Raw genomic sequence first — 18,493 nt, 5'->3', positions numbered from 1 at the left:
ATCCTTGTTGAAAATTCGTGACAGCTCTTTACGCCTGATTTCAAACTTAACCATTTCTTGTAGCAATTCTATACATGTTTCAGATATGATTGCATACGTGCACAATTTATTTCACTTGATGTGTTTTTAACTACAAAGAAGGGCGTACTGTGGAAAATGTTAGAAATATTGAATGGTTCATTGGTATGCTTTTCTCAATGTATAGGGGATGTGTTCAACAGGTCAAATCGTCTTTTTGAAGGAACAAATACATTTGAGGGCGGTTGTCATCCATGACAACGTCACACACGGCAACGGTCAGGTAACACACGGCAACGGTCAGGTAACACATGACAACGGTCACGTCACACATGAGAGCGGTCACGTCATACCCGTCAACGGTCACGTAAGACATGACAATGGTCACGTCACACATGACAACGTCTCACACGTCAACGGTCACGTCACACATGACAACGTCACTCACGTTAACGGTCACACACACATGTCAACGGTCACCTCACACATGACAACGGTCACGTCACACGCGTCAATGGTCACGTAACACACGAGAACATCACACATGACAACGGCCACGTCACACACGTCAACGGTCACGTCACACATGACAACGTCACTCACGTTAACGGTCACACACATGTCCACGGTCACCTCACACATGACAACGGTCACGTCACACACGTCAATGGTCACGTTACACACGAGAACATCACACATGACAACGGCCACGTCACACACGTCAACGGTCACGTCACACATGACAACGTCTCACATGACAACGGTTACGTCACACATGACAACGTCACTCACGTTAACGGTCACACACACACACACTCATGTCAACGGTCACGTCACGTTATGACAACAGTCTTTTTGGGTTTCATGAGTGAAACATAAATAGACAGTCATCCATTGTAACCAACCGATCCTCACTTTTGTGGGTACGGTAGCAATTGGTTTACACATGCATCGTAATTCTTCACATACCGATTGCTACACACAGGGGCAAGTAAAAACAGAAATAGTTGCCATGGCTACCAGACTGGATCGGACTGCATAAAATGTGTTTCCGTTCTTATGTAGTTGGGGCGGTCGGGTAGCCTAGTGGTTAAAGTGTTTGCTCGTCACGCCGAAGACGGGTTCGATTCCCCACATGGGTACAATGTGTGAAGCCCACTTCTCGTCCCGCTGTGATATTGCTGGAATATTGCTAAAAGCGGCGTAACACAATGCTCACTCACTCTAACCCGGAATCACTGTTAATTTCTTTGTCTGGGCCAAACTAGACCATTTACCGTAATACTGATACATCTGTTACAATTCTGACTGTGCAGCGGTCTGTAAATAATGAAATCAGGATATGACAAACCAAGGGCTGAAATCATGAGCAGTGATACAGGCCATTAGTGAACACCCCCCACCCCCACCCCCCCCCCGCCCAAGTTAAGTACAGCCCTGGTAGTTAACAGGAGAACCCAGGCCAGAAGACGTCGGACGGTCAGGTGACTTGATTGCGCGTCATTTTATCACAGCGGCGTGAAACATTGCTCATTATATCAACCACTGGTTTGTCTGGCACAGACCCGATATTTATGGAATAGTGCATTGCACTGTAAAACACCAACACAAACAAAGGAAACGGGAAGGCTGGCGTGTGTCTTTAAATACCATGCACTAGTGGGCACCCTGTACTAGAGTCGCGAGTCGGGGAGAGGAGATATGAAAGATGAGACATTTCGGTTGGCGTAAAGAGCCAGCTGCGTAGCTTTCGTCCCGAGGAATGTGACACCGGCCTCATAGACGGCCAGTGTTTAAACAAACAACCACCCAAAAAATGAAAGGTATCAGTTATGACACAATCCACTGTCTTACTGACGACGAGTATATGAATGTAGGACTATAGGGTGCTTGGTGTCTGTGTGTGGCTGCTTGTAGTAGTCCGGACTAATGCCGAGTTTATAGTGCTAGCCCACTGAAATACCATGCCGAACGCCAGGCAAGGTAACAACAAGTACCATCATTTAACGTCTTTCGGTATGACACGACCAAGACTTGAACAACCGAACTTAAGCTCTCTGGGCAGACGCTCTATCCACTAGACCACGGAGGGGATTGTTTTCTTCGAAGGTTTATATGATATACAGTACTATCCAAAGTTACCGCTCAGTCTAGTTAACGCCACCTTTTAGTGAGAGGCAGGCGACGAAACGTCCTCAGTCATTAAATAAAAACGTGTTACGTTGTACTCGCTCGCCATAAAAGTCACATCGTTATTTTACAATTCAAATTTCGTTTTTGCACCGGATGTCGACTTTTTGCACCCACCATCTCATTTAATGTTTATCAGCTGCGCCAATGATTTATTTCTGTGTTGTTTAACGCCGCACTCAGCAATATTCCAGATTTATGACAGCGGTCTGCAAATAATCGAGTCTGGACCAGACAATCCTGTGATTATTGACATCTTGTTCATCGATCTAATACATATCGAGTTCAGCGTTAAATACGAAAATGTAGTTTAAGCGGCGTTCAACTTTTTTAACTCTAAGGTTCTAAATCAACCCTTAACTGGAGGAGCAGTAAATGCCTTGATTTACAGGGTCATAAGGAAATATTACCAAGGCGTGTCAGCTTTTGGGTGGGAGGAGAGCCCAACGTGATTCAAGTCTTAGACGCTCTCCCTTTTTGTGTTTGTTGATAATGCAACACTCAGACTCAATTATTTACATACGGCTGTCATGTAGCTGGAGTGAGTGAGTGAGTATGGTTTAACGTCGCTTTTAGTAATATTCCAGCAATATCAGGGCGGGGGACACCAGAAATGAGCTTCACACATTGTACCCATGTCGGGAATCGAACCCGTCTCTTCGGCGTGACGAGCGAACGCTTTAACCACTAGGCTACCCGACCGTCCCCATATAGTTGGAATATGGCAGAGTGCGGCGTTAAACAAGACTATGGTGTTGACAAACCAATGAGCGGGTATAGGATTCGAACCCACGCCCAGTGGATCGTCGCATGTAAAGTCAGGTTGTTGGACAAACATTATTTTCTTGATGAATATTAAAAGTATTAAAAAAATCATAATTAGGTGACTCAAACTTTGGAAAAGAGTTGCCGTCGTGAAAGCTGACATTGCTAGCTGTGGGAGGCATAGAGAACATACTAACCTCTCATTCACTATGGCCATAAGAAGGAGAAGACTTAGGTTTAAGAAGGAGATAAGTTTCTAATTGATCGGTCGAAAAATTATTTTAAAACTTTCTCCTCTCATGAAACCCAAGCAGACACGAGAGGCAAAAGATGTAGGTGTTTTTTGAGCGATGTTGACTAAAGTATGATATGTTTAATACCAAATAGTAATGGTTATATCCCCCCCCCCCCCCCACCCCCCACCCCTCCACCTAAAAATAAATGAATAAAATAAAAAAATAAAAAAATAAATCATGATAATAGTTGTTGTTGTTTGTTGTTTTAAGCCGCACTTAGCCATATTTCAGCTATATGACGGCGGTCTGTAAATAACTTCGTCTGGACCAGACTAATCCACTGATTGACATGATGAGCATATGATCCATGCATTTGGGATACAATGACATGCATCAACCAAGCCAGCGACCCTGACCACCCGATCCCGTTAGTCGCATCTTACGACAAGCATAGTGGCCCTTTAGGGCAAGCACGGGTTGCTGATGACCTATTCTCACCCGAATATCCATGGGTCAATAATAATAATAGTATTAATGGGGATAAAATAAAATGATGATTATGACGACAACGTCGATGACAATAATAATAATAATAATAATAATAATAATAATAATAATAATAATAATAATAATAATATTATTATTATTATTATTATTATTATTAACAACAACAACAACAACAATAATAATATATGTATGTTTAAACAAGCATGAAGATTTCTATGGAAGATGCAATCAGGACAGACGTTTAGGTAAATTGATCGCCCGACAGGTGCGCATCGGGTAGACTGACAGACGGACAGCCACCCGTAGCAGACCACCGTTACGTAACCGTCTACCAAAATGTGACAGCATAGTACCAGACCGTACAAAAAAAGCTTACTTAAACAGCTTAAATGATTTAAAATGACATAAACTCACATTCAAGCGTTTCCTGATCCCATCGGAAAGGACGACCTCACCCTCCATATCTACCCGATAAGCCTACTATTGCATAAGTGATATATATATACAGAGTCCTCGTTTCTCCGTTGTCGTAACCGGCGTAACCTCAACTGTCAACAGTGTAGCCATATAACGCGGTATCAATATGAGCGTTCGGTCGAAAGTGTTTGCACAATGTAAAGTGAGTCAGTAAATGTATACTGCGTCGAGAAAGCCTTTTCATGTATACGCCATACGTCAAGTAAAGAAAATAGTTTTTCCCTGAATGTGTGGTTTGAAACATTTTATATCGACACGTGGATTTATTTCTAGAATTGTAAAAGGGAAGTATTTGGATTTTGTTTAGTACAGGTGTGGATATTTAAGTCAAATCTACATCTTACAAATAAGACGCAATATGATGTGGTTCTATGTATGTAAAAATATACATTGACTCGTTACATGGCAAATTTTTTTAGGTGTTGAGGATAGATGAAGTGTGCGAGTGTTTTAACAGTAAATCCCGAGTACGAAGACTATTACACATGGAGAGGTTCAAACCAATATTTTGGGGCACGGGTGGCCCAGTCGTCTAAGCGATTCGCTGTGCAGAGTTGTGTCCCTTAGGCACGCCAGAAACCTATGATTGTGGGTTCGAATCCCGGATCGCCCCGATTATGTTTCTAGGTTTGTCAGCACCATACCCGTGCTCGTGGGTTTCACCGAAGTGGTAAACGTCTGAAACCTGCATCACTTCGGGCTTTCCTCCCACATTAAGCTGACACGCCGCGATATAACTGGAATACTGTTAAAAGCGGGGTTAAACCCAACTCACTCACTCACTCAAACCAATATTTCTTTATACTCTCCCAATATTAATACCAATACAGAGGTTTGTATCTAACAATAAGCCCAATTTCTGGTGTCCCCTCTGGGCTATTGCTGGAATATTGCTAAATGCGGCGTAAAACCATACTCACTCACTACCATAATGAGCTACGTTGATCTGTACCAGATAAATAGACATGTTTAAAACTAACTAAAATAGTTCACAAATAGCAGTTACATATTGTTTATTTGTTTCTTGAACAAGATTTTGAAATAAATCACTTTTATTTGTTGGAGTGAGTAAGTTGGGTTTAACGCCGCTTTTAACAGTATCCAGGTCATATCACGGCGTGTCATGATAATGCGGGTGGAAAGCCCGAAGTGATGCAGGTCTCAGACGTTTACCACTTCGGAGAAACCAACGAGCACGGGTATGGTGCTGACAAGCCTAGAGACAGAATCGGAGCAAACCGGGATTCGAACCCACAATCATAGGTTTCTGGCATGCCCAAGGAACGCAACTCTGCACAGCGAATCGCGGCGCCTTAGACGACTGGGCCACCCGTGTCCCTTACCTTTGTTGTGAGGTCGATATATCTTTACAAATATCCCTCAATCATATTTCTAATTCAGAAATTTAGAAATAAATGAAAGCGGTAGGTTTGAAGGCCGTGGATAAACACCCTTTACATGTGTGTTTATTTTTGTACAGTCAAGCTTTTATGGCTGTGTTGCAATCCAACGCTGAACTCGAAGTGAGACGAATATCAATTCACTTCTCGACACGTAAAGTGAGACATGGGTCAAAATTCGGTTCAAGCTTGTGACTCAATTGTGTGAAAATGGTTTCATTTTCACTTTCTACGCGTTGTATAGAAAACGAACTCCCCAGCAGCGCAGAGAGCAAGATACGTTCATGCTGTCTTGTAACACTTTGGGACTTTCCACAACGATTAAAGTCAGGAGAAATAGTTTCACGGTTGAGTTGGCCGCAATGCAAATTTCCATAATATTATCTTTTTTTCTGTGAGGACGATCTGCGGAGTGAATGAGTAAGTGATTGGGTGGGTTCGGTCGTGGAAGGATGAGTGAGATACTCAGTGAGTGGGTTGGGCAGTGGATGGATGAGTGAGTGAGTGATTGGGTGGGTTCGGTCGTGGAAGGATGTGTGAGTGAGTGAGTGAGAGACTGAGTGAGTGGGTTGGGCAGTGGATGGATGAGTGATTGATTGGGTGGGTTCGGTCGTGGAAGGATGTGTGAGTGAGTGAGTGAGAGACTGAGTGAGTGGGTGAGTGAGTGGGTTGGGCAGTGGGTGGATGAGTGAGTGAGTGATTGGGTGGGTTCGGTCGTGGAAGGATGAGTGAGTGAGTGAGTGAGAGACTGAGTGAGTGGGTGAGTGAGTGGGTTGGGCAGTGGATGGATGAGTGAGTGAGTGATTGGGTGGGTTCGATCATGGAAGGATGAGTGAGTGAGTGGGTTGGGCAGTGGATGGATGAGTGAGTGAGTGAGTGGGTTTGGTCGTGAGTAAGTGAACTTTGTGAGTGACTGAGTGAGTAAGTTAGTGGACGTTCGCGTTTTCATGTTTTAATAAATTATTTACTTGTTCCTACTTGTCTCCACAGCATGTGTCCATTAATCACAATAAGGACGCTACATATCAATATGGATGCACGCGAGGAGGGTTTAGCATCGCTTTTTGGAGCATTTTATTTATATCACGACGTGGCAACGCCCACCAGCTCGGGTATGGCGCTGACAGACCAACAGTCGTTATCGCGGTACTTCTGGGTTACGAAATACACATCAGCCGTTTATGTCAAGATTAGGATACGTAACAATACATTGCCGTGTTCTCTGAGGCGACGCTCACCTGTGTTATCGACACGACACCACCTGTGAAACAGGTCTGTATTGCAAACTCGAAACATTCGTTAGAGTGTGTGAGTATGGTTTTAGGCCACTTTTAGCAATACAGTAAAGTACGGTTATAACGAACTCAAAGGGACTACTAATTTTAGTTCGTTATAACCGTAGTTCGTTATAAGCATATATACAGCAATAACTAGAGCAACAAGTCGGGACCAAAAAGTAAGTTCGTTATAAGCGTGTTCGTTATAAGCGTGTTCGTTATAAGCGTAGTTTACTGTATTCCAGCAATATGACGGCGGAGGACACCAGAAACGGGCTTCACACACTGTACCATGTAGGGAATCGAACCCGGGTCTTCGGCGTGACGAGCGAACGCTTTAACCACTAGGCTACCCGCCCCTATTTCGTTAGACAAACCCTTTCTTCTTTTAACACCCTAACCGTTTAATCTAGAAGTGAAAAGAATGTACTCTAACTGCGGTTTAACATTATACACATTATCTAACTTTAAATGAATGTTTTTATTCAATTTTAAGAAACTGAGTTGGAACAAAATCTATGATCGATTTTCCAAACACAACCGAGGTGAAGGATGTTTTCCAAAAATATCAAATATTGTTCAGTGTTAGTTTTTCGATAATCGATACTATTTAATTAAAAATACATCTGAAGTCAGTTGCTAATATCAAATACCATAATAAGAGAGTACCCTAGGTACTAAACGATACCGGTTTGAGCAGAGTTGTCCCTGTCCACGCCAGCCGTACAAACAACAACAACAACAACAACAACAACAACGTCTTAACACACGTCACCTTATAGCTGTATGATAGTATTATTTCCTTCCTTCAAAAGTCCAAAGGTCACAATCAGGTGACGTCATTTGCCGGTGATTTACTTGTAATTGAAACCACGTGATTGACAATTAAATGAATCTTGAATGAAATCGTTAATTCCAAGTGTTGATTCAGCAAGTTTGAATCTGCGGTGTTATGTCACGTGGTCTTGAGGCCGGCCAATTCAATGAATTTTGAAACAAGGAAGTATTCCCTGGCTGGTGTGTCGTCTACATTCAATACGAACTTGCCCCATTTATGAATTAACTGTTGGAGAGCAATGGCGATAATAACAGTGCATGGCATATTTTGACAAGCTGTTCATAATCGAATATATTTATTATCAATGGAGAGAGACAGAGACAGTGGGTGACAGAGAGACAGAGAGTGACACGGAGAGAGAGAGACCGAGAGTGACAGACAGGGATACAGAGAGAGACAGAGAGTGACAGGCAGGGAGAGACAGAGAGACAGAGATAGTGACAGGGAGAGAGAGACAAATAGTGACAGACAGGGAGAGAGAGAATGAGAGAGACAGATAGTGACAGAGAGAGACAGGGAGTGACAGAGAGAAAGAGAAAGACAGAGAGAGAGAGACAGACACACAGAGAGACAGAGGCAGAGAGACAAAGAGTGACAGAGAGAGACAGAGAGAGAGAGACACACACACAGAGAGAGTGAGAGAGAGACAGAGTGAGAGAGAGTGACAGACAGGGATACAGAGAGTGACAGGCAGGGAGAGAGAGAGAGACACAGAGAGTGACAGGGAGAGAGAGACAAATAGTGACAGACAGAGGGAGACAGAGAATGAGAGAGACAGATAGTGACAGAGAGAGACAGGGAGTGACAGAGAGAAAGAGACAGACACAGAGAGAGACAGACAGACACACAGAGAGACAGAGGCAGAGAGACAAAGAGTGACAGAGAGAGACACACACAGAGAGAGAGTGAGAGAGAGACAGAGTGAGAGACAGGGATACAGAGAGAGACAGAGAGTGACAGGCAGGGAGAGAGAGACAGAGATAGTGGCAGGGAGAGAGAGACAGACACAGAGAGAGACAGACAGACACACAGAGAGACAGAGGCAGGGAGAGACAAAGATTGACACAGAGAGACAGTCAGAGAGACAGACAGACAGAGAGTGAGAGACAGAGAGTGAGAGAGAGAGTGACAGACAGAGAGAGAGACAGACAGAGAGAGTGAGAGAGAGAATGGGAGTGAGAGAGCGTGTGTGACAGAGAGAGAGAACCAATAGTGACATTTCTGCTAAAAGCAGAGTCCATTGTCCGATTCTATATAACAAGTTTATGACTCACTATCAGATAGTGATGATACCAGATGTTTCTCGAAAGGATGAGCGTATCCTGCCCCATCTGTGGCATCCGAGGAGCGAAGTGTAAACTCAAGCAAATACGGAAAACACATCCATATACCCACATATATACAGAAACACATTCATATACCCACACAGACACATACATACATATACCACACAGACACATACCCACGCATACATATACCTGCACAGACACACGTGCATATACCGACACATACATATACTCACACAGGCACATACATATACCCAGAGATACACATACATATACCCAGACATACATATACCCACACATACATATACCCACACATAAATATATATATACCCACAGAGATACACATACATATACATCCAAATGCATATACCACATACATATACCCAGACATACATATACCCAGACATACATATACCCAGACATACATATACCAACACATACATATACCCACACATACATATACCCACACATACATATACCTTCATACACACATACCTACATAGACACCCCATGATGCCAATCACTGGATTGTCTGGTCCAGACTCGATTATTTACAGACCGCCGTCATGTAGCTGGAATATTGCTGAGTGCGGCGTTAAACATCAAACCAACCAACCATCGTACAGAGACATACACTATCTACACATACACAGACAAAAAACCCAAAAGACCACACCCACAGGACACACATCGAGATACAGACACACCCAGACACACAGTAATAGCTACATGCATATAGAAATACGGAGACGGACCCGGTACTATAGGTGGTATTGTCTTTGTGTGAGGATGCGTGTATGTACAGACACGCACAGAACACCGTCTACGATCAGCATCGTGAAAAGTAGCAGGTTCTGTGTTGGTAATATGTTGGTGTTTCGTCGTGTCTGTGCATATGTGTGTCTGTGTCTCGTCGTGTCTGTGTCCCTGTCTACGATGTGTTCTATCACACAGGGCTTGTCCTGTGATGGTAATCCATCTTCCCGAGGCAAGGGCATTAACTGACTATAAAAGTTCAGTTTCCACCCTTGCCGAACTAGTCTGGAATTTCCAGACTCGATCGTAGCGCCACACGTGGCTATTACGAGTTGTGTCCCTTCTATGTCCCTATAATGTCCATCGCTCATATCTGATGTCAGTCACAGAGATACACGTACATATACATACAAATGCATATACCACATACATATACCCGCACATACGTATACCTACATAGACACGTACAGAGACCTCATGATGTCAATCACTGGATTGTCTGGTCCAGAAACGATTATTTACAGACCGCCGTCATGTCGCTGGAATATTGCTGAGAGCGGCGTTAAACAACAATTATTTACAGACCGCCGTCATATGGCTGACATATTGCTGAGTGCCAACCAACCAACCAACCATCGCTCATATCGCTTGCATTTGCTTCAAACAAAATGACGGCGCCCAGTCAAGACGATCTGATCGATAATCAAGATCTATGTTGCAATAAAACGGGACCTTACCCCGCAATTCACTTGAGCACCTTGATTAAAAACATACGCCAAGTTGGCGGTACACATGCGTTGCAAATCCTGCAATCGACCGAAATCTGCTCTTTGAAATCCATGTTGTTTACGAAACGGATTTCTAGTTCTTGCGAGATTTTGATTGAAATATGCTTAGACTCGTTCGTCTAGCCAATATGTAACACTGGAATTCTAACCTAGTTCGGGGAGGGTGGAAACTGGACTGTTAGAGTCAGTTAACTCCTCTGCCTCGGGTAGATAGAGAATCTCACCCGAGTGTCTATTGATATCAAATATATCAACACTCGTTGATAAAAGTGGAAAAATTCGATTTTTGCCACTTTTATCAACGAGTGTTGATATATTTGATATCAAAAGACACTCGGGTGAGATTTTATTTATCATACAACATCATTCTTTCAACTTTTTCAATTTGTAGACAGTAATTAGCAGTGTCTTCAGTGTAAAAAGTACTGCTAACAGCTTCAGTAGCGGAGCAATTAGTGATGTCATTTGATTGTGACGTCATGGTAACCAGTGATGTCATAATGGTCTGCAAAGCATTGTGATGTAATTTCATCGCAGCGATAGCTACAGTGTAGATATCGCTTGATCTCATTCAAGCGATATCTCCTGTGGAAGCCAGTTTGGGGTGGTAAATGGGGGTAATATGTCTGTGGCTCTGTGCGTCTGTGCATCTGTTTACAGACACGCACATGCCGTACGCGATAGGGTTTATGACATGGGGCTGGGTTTGGGGAGGACTAAAACCGACGGCTGGAGAGAGCGTCCAGCGCGGCTTGACGGTGAACCACTTCAGTGATTGGAAACGTTATCTTACGAGTACACGATCAAGGTTTATGATCACAAAACAAACAGAAAGCTTATGTTAATACTGGTTGGCGTACTCTGAACTTTTACGGAAGGCTACAGACAATATTAGTGTTTGAATTTTTAACGTGAAAGTACAATCATACCCATTGCATGGGTGCAGTTGGACAACATCGGGAATTGTTGCTATTGAATGAATGAATGAATATGGTTTTACACTGCTTTCCAGCAATATCACGGCGGTGGACACCAGAAATGGGCTTCACACATTGTACCCATGTCGGGATTAGAACCCGGGTATTCGGCGTGACGAGCGAACGCTTTAACCACTAGGCTACCCGACCGCCCCTGTTGCTGTCGAAGTTGAGAACCAGAGAGCTTCGTAATATATATATACTAATTACAAAAGGCAGTGAACATCCGATTATTTCATATTATTATAGTGTTATGAAAGAATCAGGTGTTACTTCTTATGATAATTGAAAACTAACGTTTCAACTTGCACGGTTTGGACTTGCGATATGATCTTGAGGAGAGGTTTAGAAAAATAAGGGGATTATGTCCATATATCGGAATTCTGGAAGAATTGTTACACTTAGCATGTTCAAGATGATTTTAAATCAGCCCAAAAATCTGCTCTTAAGACAGGCCCAACAACTAAAATAACTATCCACGAAAACCTCTGAAATCAGCATGTTTTTCAATGTCACCCATCTAGTAACTGTTAAATTGACAGGAGCCCTCTTTCATTCATAAAAACACATGTGTTATCTTTCCTACCGATTAGATCGCGTTGACAAAGATGGGTGTTTAGCGCACCTCGCCCATTGAAGGTCAAAGAATAAATATTTCGAACATAGAAATTCTTTAATGAATGATTACACCCGCTACAACTATGAATTAATAATACTGGCGATGAAAACATGAAATCCTCCTTCACCTTGGAAATGTAGTTCAGAAAAATGGTCAAGTCAGCAATATTGTGTCCTAAATAACCTTCACACCAGATTTCATAAATCAAAATGTTAAGAGGTCAAATATGACAGCTCCTCCTTCAAATTTAAATTACGGTAGAAAGAAAGCTACGTAGGGTAGATTCAGAAAAAAGACCCTTCCGTGTGAAGCCTATTCATGAGTTGCAAGTCGATACATTTACTGTTCGTCTCTGTTCGCAGATCCAAGGCGTTTCAAGCAGGGATTGAGCGTTATATAGGTCGCCCGCGATGACACCATCTTTTTTTATTCAAATGTCAACAAACATTCGCCAAACACGCCGTGCTACTATGCATGTAAATTTGAATCATTTTTGAATATAAAATCTGTTTACCTGCCCTAGTTATACAAGGCACCGTGTAAAAAAAATAGCAAGGTATTGCTGTAGGAACCAATTTGACAAAACTAAACAAAGTATTTCAACAATCAATAATTGAATGTTCAGGTAGTGTAAAGTGTAGTTTTTGAATATATTTTGATTTGATGTTTGAATTAAAATGTATTAATAAATATTACGTAATTATTAATTAAAAGTCTTTTAAAAAGTCTCATTTTTAATTTTGTATTTTTTTGGTGCTTTCACAGGAAATGTAAGACGATAGTTTGGTTACAGTGACTTAAAAAGCATGCATATTAATAAATACAACGTCTGATCACTGTCTACCAGGGATGTCAGCGCGACCTTGTCATTGCTCTTATACTAGATAAACATGGTACGCTTTGTACGTGACATGAATTAATGAATTCGCGTCCCATCTAACCTGCATTTAGTACAGTCTGTGGTATTTAAGCCGCATTATTAAGTCGCATTCGTGGGTGGATATGGTGCATTACAAATGTCCATTATTAGTATTTTTATCATTAATATAACATTGCTATCATCATCAGCAGAGGGTATAGGTGATCCTGGCACAGTCAGGCTTGTTAGGCTCATCATCAACTCAGGAGCCTTGCCCCCTCTACACACAGCCCAGACAGCGAATGGGACTTCTCCCAGGAAGCGCTGCCTCGTCAAACCCACCCAGAACTTTTCGGAGAATGTGAAGACTCCCCAACACTGCAGCCTTCTGCATTACCCGGATTGTCAAAAGGGCTGTATTCCTGGTAGCAAACCCGGGTACTCTCCCAATGTCAGTCAACAGATTGGGAGGTACCAAACCTAAGGCACCGATCGAGAACAAAGGTGAGTCGGACAACTTGGTACTTGGGATGCAAGCGTGACATTTCGAAAGAAAAGTCCGCCATGTTTTTGTTTATTATTATTATTATTATTATTATTATTATTAATTGATATCTGAGAGAATATTGCAATTTTGTGAAAAATATAACATACTTTGAAACGTATGATTAGACGAACTTGACGATTACAAGAATTCTACACAGTATAACCTCGTGAGTCAGAACCCCGTGTACCCGGACACTTGTCTGTCCGGACGAATACAACCAGAGGCGTTTACATTTTGGACAAAGAGTAGTTGACCCCCCTTGTCCGTGGTTCGGTAATACAGAACACGTCACGGGTACGTCACCTTCCTGACTGCTTGGGTGCTACAGTACTCTCGGATCACGTGTAATTGTATCGCTATGAAATGGTATATACCCCCCACAAAATATTTTATAAATTACGATAAACGTCCACCTTACATACGAAGATCCCACGCATTAATATCCGTATAAAGGGGGTACATTCGTACCCGTTCTTATGGTAATAACGCGACAGATTCTGAGTATATACTTCACCGCAACTGAAGTCACTCAAAGAGTGTAATTTGATATCACGTCTGCTAACGGTAAAAAAAGCAGACGACAGTCTCGCGACCACCAACCCGTGACCCAAAGAATAATCAGTGACAATGGCAAAACATATGGGACTACAAATCCCCACTACATCGCCTTGAGGTAAACAATCTCATTCACAAATATCAAAACAAGATCCAACACGTTTTCTTACCTTAGCAGTTCAATTTCCTCCATGATAATCAAATTCGCCGGGTCTCGAAAGCATTGATAAGAAATCTCGTTCAATCTCGCGAGATCTTCTCGCCGAGACACCACTCGGGTGGGAACGCTTTCTGTCTATCTATTCTTCGTCCTGATATAAAGATATTTGCAGGAGGTACGTCATGAATAGTTTAATATTGGACTATCCTCGACTTTGAAAGAAGTGTCTTCTCTCACATGGCCACGAAACCGTTAACTCTATAAATAGAAATCTGAACAATCAAACCGGGTATTTAAATCGGGTCTTTTTTATTACGGGTTAAAATCACGTGCTCATACAACAAGTGCGTTTCACTTTAGATAAGGGTCCAGTATTTGCCGAGTAACACTTGATCTTAACGTGCCCAATAAAAGGACGTATATTCCGAGAAACTTGAAAATGTCAGGTATTGGAACTATTACGACACTCTTTTTCATGGAACGGGTGCGTGTTTCTCTTGTTGTGAGCGCTATTTAAATTGTAATGGTATTTGTGACGTAACAAATAGTTTGTGTCGTGAAATCTACACCAGGCTAAGCATTCTTTGAGAGAATGGGATCGGCACACCCTTCCCTTGCTCTTAAAAACATGATATGCACTAACAGATTGGGGATAAAAATATGTGTTTAGACTACTTAAAATTTATTTTATTTATGTTTTTATTTATTATTGTTCGTAGTGGTAGCAGCAGCAGCAGTAGTAGCAGTGTAGCAGTGGTAGTAATAGCAGTTAACCGTAGTAGCAGTAGTAGTAGCAGTAGAAGCAGCAGTAGTAGTAGCGGTAGTAGCAGTAGTAGTAATGGCAGCAGAGTAGTAGTACCAGCAGTGGTAGTAGCAGTAGTAGTTGCAGCGGTAGTAGCCGCAGTAGCAGTAGTAGTAGCAATAGTAGTAGTAGCAGCGCCAGTGGCAGCAGTAGTAGTAGCACTAGCAGCAGCGGCAGTAGTAGTAGTAGTAGTAGTAGTAGTAGTAGTAGTAGTAGTAGTAGTAGCAGTGGTAGTAGTACCAGTAGTAGTAGTAGTAGCAGCACCGACAGTAGTAGTAGTAGTAGTAGTAGTAGTAGTAGTAGCAGCAGTAGTAGCAGCGGCAGCAGTAGCAGCAGTAGTAGCAGCAGTCGTACTAGAATTCATTTTGGCTGAGTAGGTTGCTGCGAATCCAAAAAGTTGTAAATACTATATAAAACATATACATGCACCTATGTAACATCTTATACTAAGTAATTGATACTTATTAATGCTATTTAGTTTATCAATTTGTTGTATCTTTAAAATATTATCTAAAACCTATGAGAGTTTCTGTATTTATATATACACGAACATATTGCTGTAAAAATAATAATATATAAGACAATATTTTATTGTAACTATCAGTTTATTTCCTCGTTGAGAATTGACCCAATTCAGTTGTCCACAGCGACGTAAAAACCATTTCGGGGTTGTGTCCCTTATCCATGCCAGGATGTTACACGTGATGTCACGCTGTCTAGCTGTTGTCACACTGTACAGCGTGTCTAAAATCACCAATGAAACGATACGTTGACAAGAGCTGAGATTGCACATGGGTATTGGTGAGATCAAGCCTTGTCCAAGGGAGGTAACTCTACATTACAGCACCGAGCGTTCGTGTATAATTTTAGTATGTGGACAAATCAATATATTTCGAGGATATTTGTATTTTCTAGTCAATTGACATGTTTATATCATCGATTGGCCTGAAAAAGTCATGGATGGAATAGACTTGTGATTTTACATGAGAAGACAAATGTTTATGATGTTATTAAAAAAAACCAATAGCATCATAGAATGAAAGTAGTCCCGGCATAGAATGTTATTGCCCTCAAGTGACCTGTCATACATATTATTTTTTCCACATGAATAAAGTTTTTATCATCCGCTGTGTGTGAGTGAGTTGATTTTAACGCCGCTTTGACACGTGTGTCTGCTTAATGTGGGAGGAAAGCCTGAAGTGATGCAGATCTTAGACTTCACACCGATCATACGTAAAAGGTCGCAATCCTACACGAATTCTCCGCCTCAAGCGACTGGGTCAACTGTACCTCCTTTTTCATCACAATATACACAATAAAGGTGATAATTACATATCGTTTGAAGTGATGTGGACTGACATATCGTTACGTTAATTACCTGCTACCGTTCAGGTCGGATCCTGGTAAAGCAAAGGGACGCAACTCCGAAAGGGTTGTTGCGTCGTGGCAGACCACTGTCTGAAAGAGGGGGCACGGGTGGTCCAGTTGTCTCAGGCGCCGCAATTCGCTGTGCAGAGTTGCGTCCCTTGGGCACGTCAGGAACCTATGACTGTGGGTTCGAATCCCGGTTCGCCTCGATTATGTTTCTAGGTTTGTCATCAAATTTCATGACATGTCATCGACAACTACACAAACTGTCGGGCATCGGAACGTATATACTTGAAAACTGTTTTCGTTCAAATCATTACTAACGTTATCGAAACGTTATCTGAAAACAGTCCCCCACATGATACCCGTATCAAATGCATCAACGTCGAAAAACCATTTCAAGTTTGTTTCATTTTCAGCCACAATAAAACGTGGATGTATGCTTTCTTTTGTAATAGTTTATAAATTGTGTAGATCGATGCTTTCTTTTGTAATCGTTTTTAAATTGTGTAGATCGATGCTCATGATATCAGTCACTGGGTCGTCTGGTCCAGATTTGATTATTTACAGATCGCCGTCATATAGCTGGACCGTTGTTGAGTGTGGCGTTAAATACCAAATACGCAATCATGTAATAACGAAATATAGGAACCCAAGGTTTGCGCTAACGCCTTAGTTGCGCATTGTACATCAGACAATACATGTTATAACCATTACTGGGGCGGTCGGGTAGCCTAGTGGTTAAAGCGTTCGCTCGTCACGCCGAAGACCCAGGTTCGAATCCCGACATGGGGGTTCAATGTGTGAAGCCCATTTCTGGTGTCCCCCGCCGTGAAATTATTGGAATATTGCCAAAAGCGGCGTAAAAACAAACTCACTCACTATAACCGTTACTGTTCACTAGCATCTACCCAGAAGGGTATTGTACCTATTTTTGTTAACTGCTTACGGTTCATTACATTCAGGATTTGACCAAACTTACTTTCATATGGACTCTTCAACTTTTGGAGGAAATAAAAAAATGTCGTTTGCCCGTCCGTTTATGTAAATGACATTCATTTTGTTGGGTTTAAATTAAACAGACTTCACCACGTGTTGAGGAAACACCTGTCCAGATAGTCATAACATGTGCATTTATAGCCGTCGTCGACGACAACGTAACCAAAATTAATTTATGAAACATAATTATGTCATATGTGTAAACTGACAAGCGACGTCTGAACAATCTTCCCCTTTTTTAAAGGCAGTGTTCCTACACTATACATGATATACCCGATGTAAATAAACAATCATACATGATATACCCGATGTAGATAAACAATCATACATGATATACCCCATGCAAATAAACAACCAGACATTATATTCCCATATTAATAAACAATCATACATGGTATACCCAATGTAAATAAACAATCATACATGATATACCCGATGTAAATAAACAATCATACATGGTATACCCAATGTAAATAAACAATCATACATGGTATACCCAATGTAAATAAACAATCATACATGGTATACCCAATGTAAATAAACAATCATACATGATATACCCGATGTAAATAAACAATCAGACATGATATACCCAAATTAATAAACAATCATACATGATATACCCATATTGATAAACAATCAGACATGATATACCCCATGTAAATAAACAATCAGACATGATATACCCATATTAATATTAATAAACGTTTATATCAATACAAAAATTGAAATTATGATATTCATGTTACTTCAGTTGTGACACGATGGATATGAGTCAGTGAGTGAGTGAGTTAAACATTAACGTCGCATCGGCATTTTTTTCAGCCACATAGCGACGAAGTTCATAAATTCAAACGTGAGTCATGGATGCAAGGTTATATTTAAAAACATGTTTTTCAATCATATTTGGGCATTACAATATTATTTATACAGTTTAAAACACGGGCTATACGCCACCAGTAACCAAAGCTAGGCCACCTCCCTGGGGATCACTGGGACTTACAGTATTTTGCCTCCTGCATGGTACCCCAGCAGGATTTACGTCATCACGTTAGCTACTGGTGGTTGT

The 18,493-nt window shown here is 41.6% G+C and overlaps 1 protein-coding gene across 3 annotated transcripts in view; it reads right to left on the bottom strand.

Moving 5' to 3' along the window:
• Window positions 1–14,334, bottom strand: part of LOC139461112 (uncharacterized) — a 56,916-nt gene extending 42,582 nt beyond the window's left edge. For 2 of the 3 annotated variants that reach the window (XM_071242647.1, XM_071242649.1), the window contains exon 1: window positions 4,131–4,303. In XM_071242647.1, the coding sequence (XP_071098748.1) occupies window positions 4,131–4,178 (48 nt within the window). In that variant the 5' untranslated portion in view covers window positions 4,179–4,303. Of the gene's footprint in view, window positions 1–4,130; window positions 4,304–14,265 lie in introns of those variants that run through there. The other variant, XM_071242648.1, reaches the window with a different exon arrangement.
• Between the last annotated feature and the right edge of the window lie 4,159 nt (window positions 14,335–18,493).

Source organism: Haliotis cracherodii, unplaced genomic scaffold, assembly GCF_022045235.1.
Source record: "Haliotis cracherodii isolate W230 unplaced genomic scaffold, xgHalCrac1.p SCAF_14, whole genome shotgun sequence".
NCBI classification, from domain to species: Eukaryota; Metazoa; Mollusca; class Gastropoda; order Lepetellida; family Haliotidae; genus Haliotis; species Haliotis cracherodii.
This window is presented reverse-complemented; position numbering and strand designations above follow the sequence as displayed.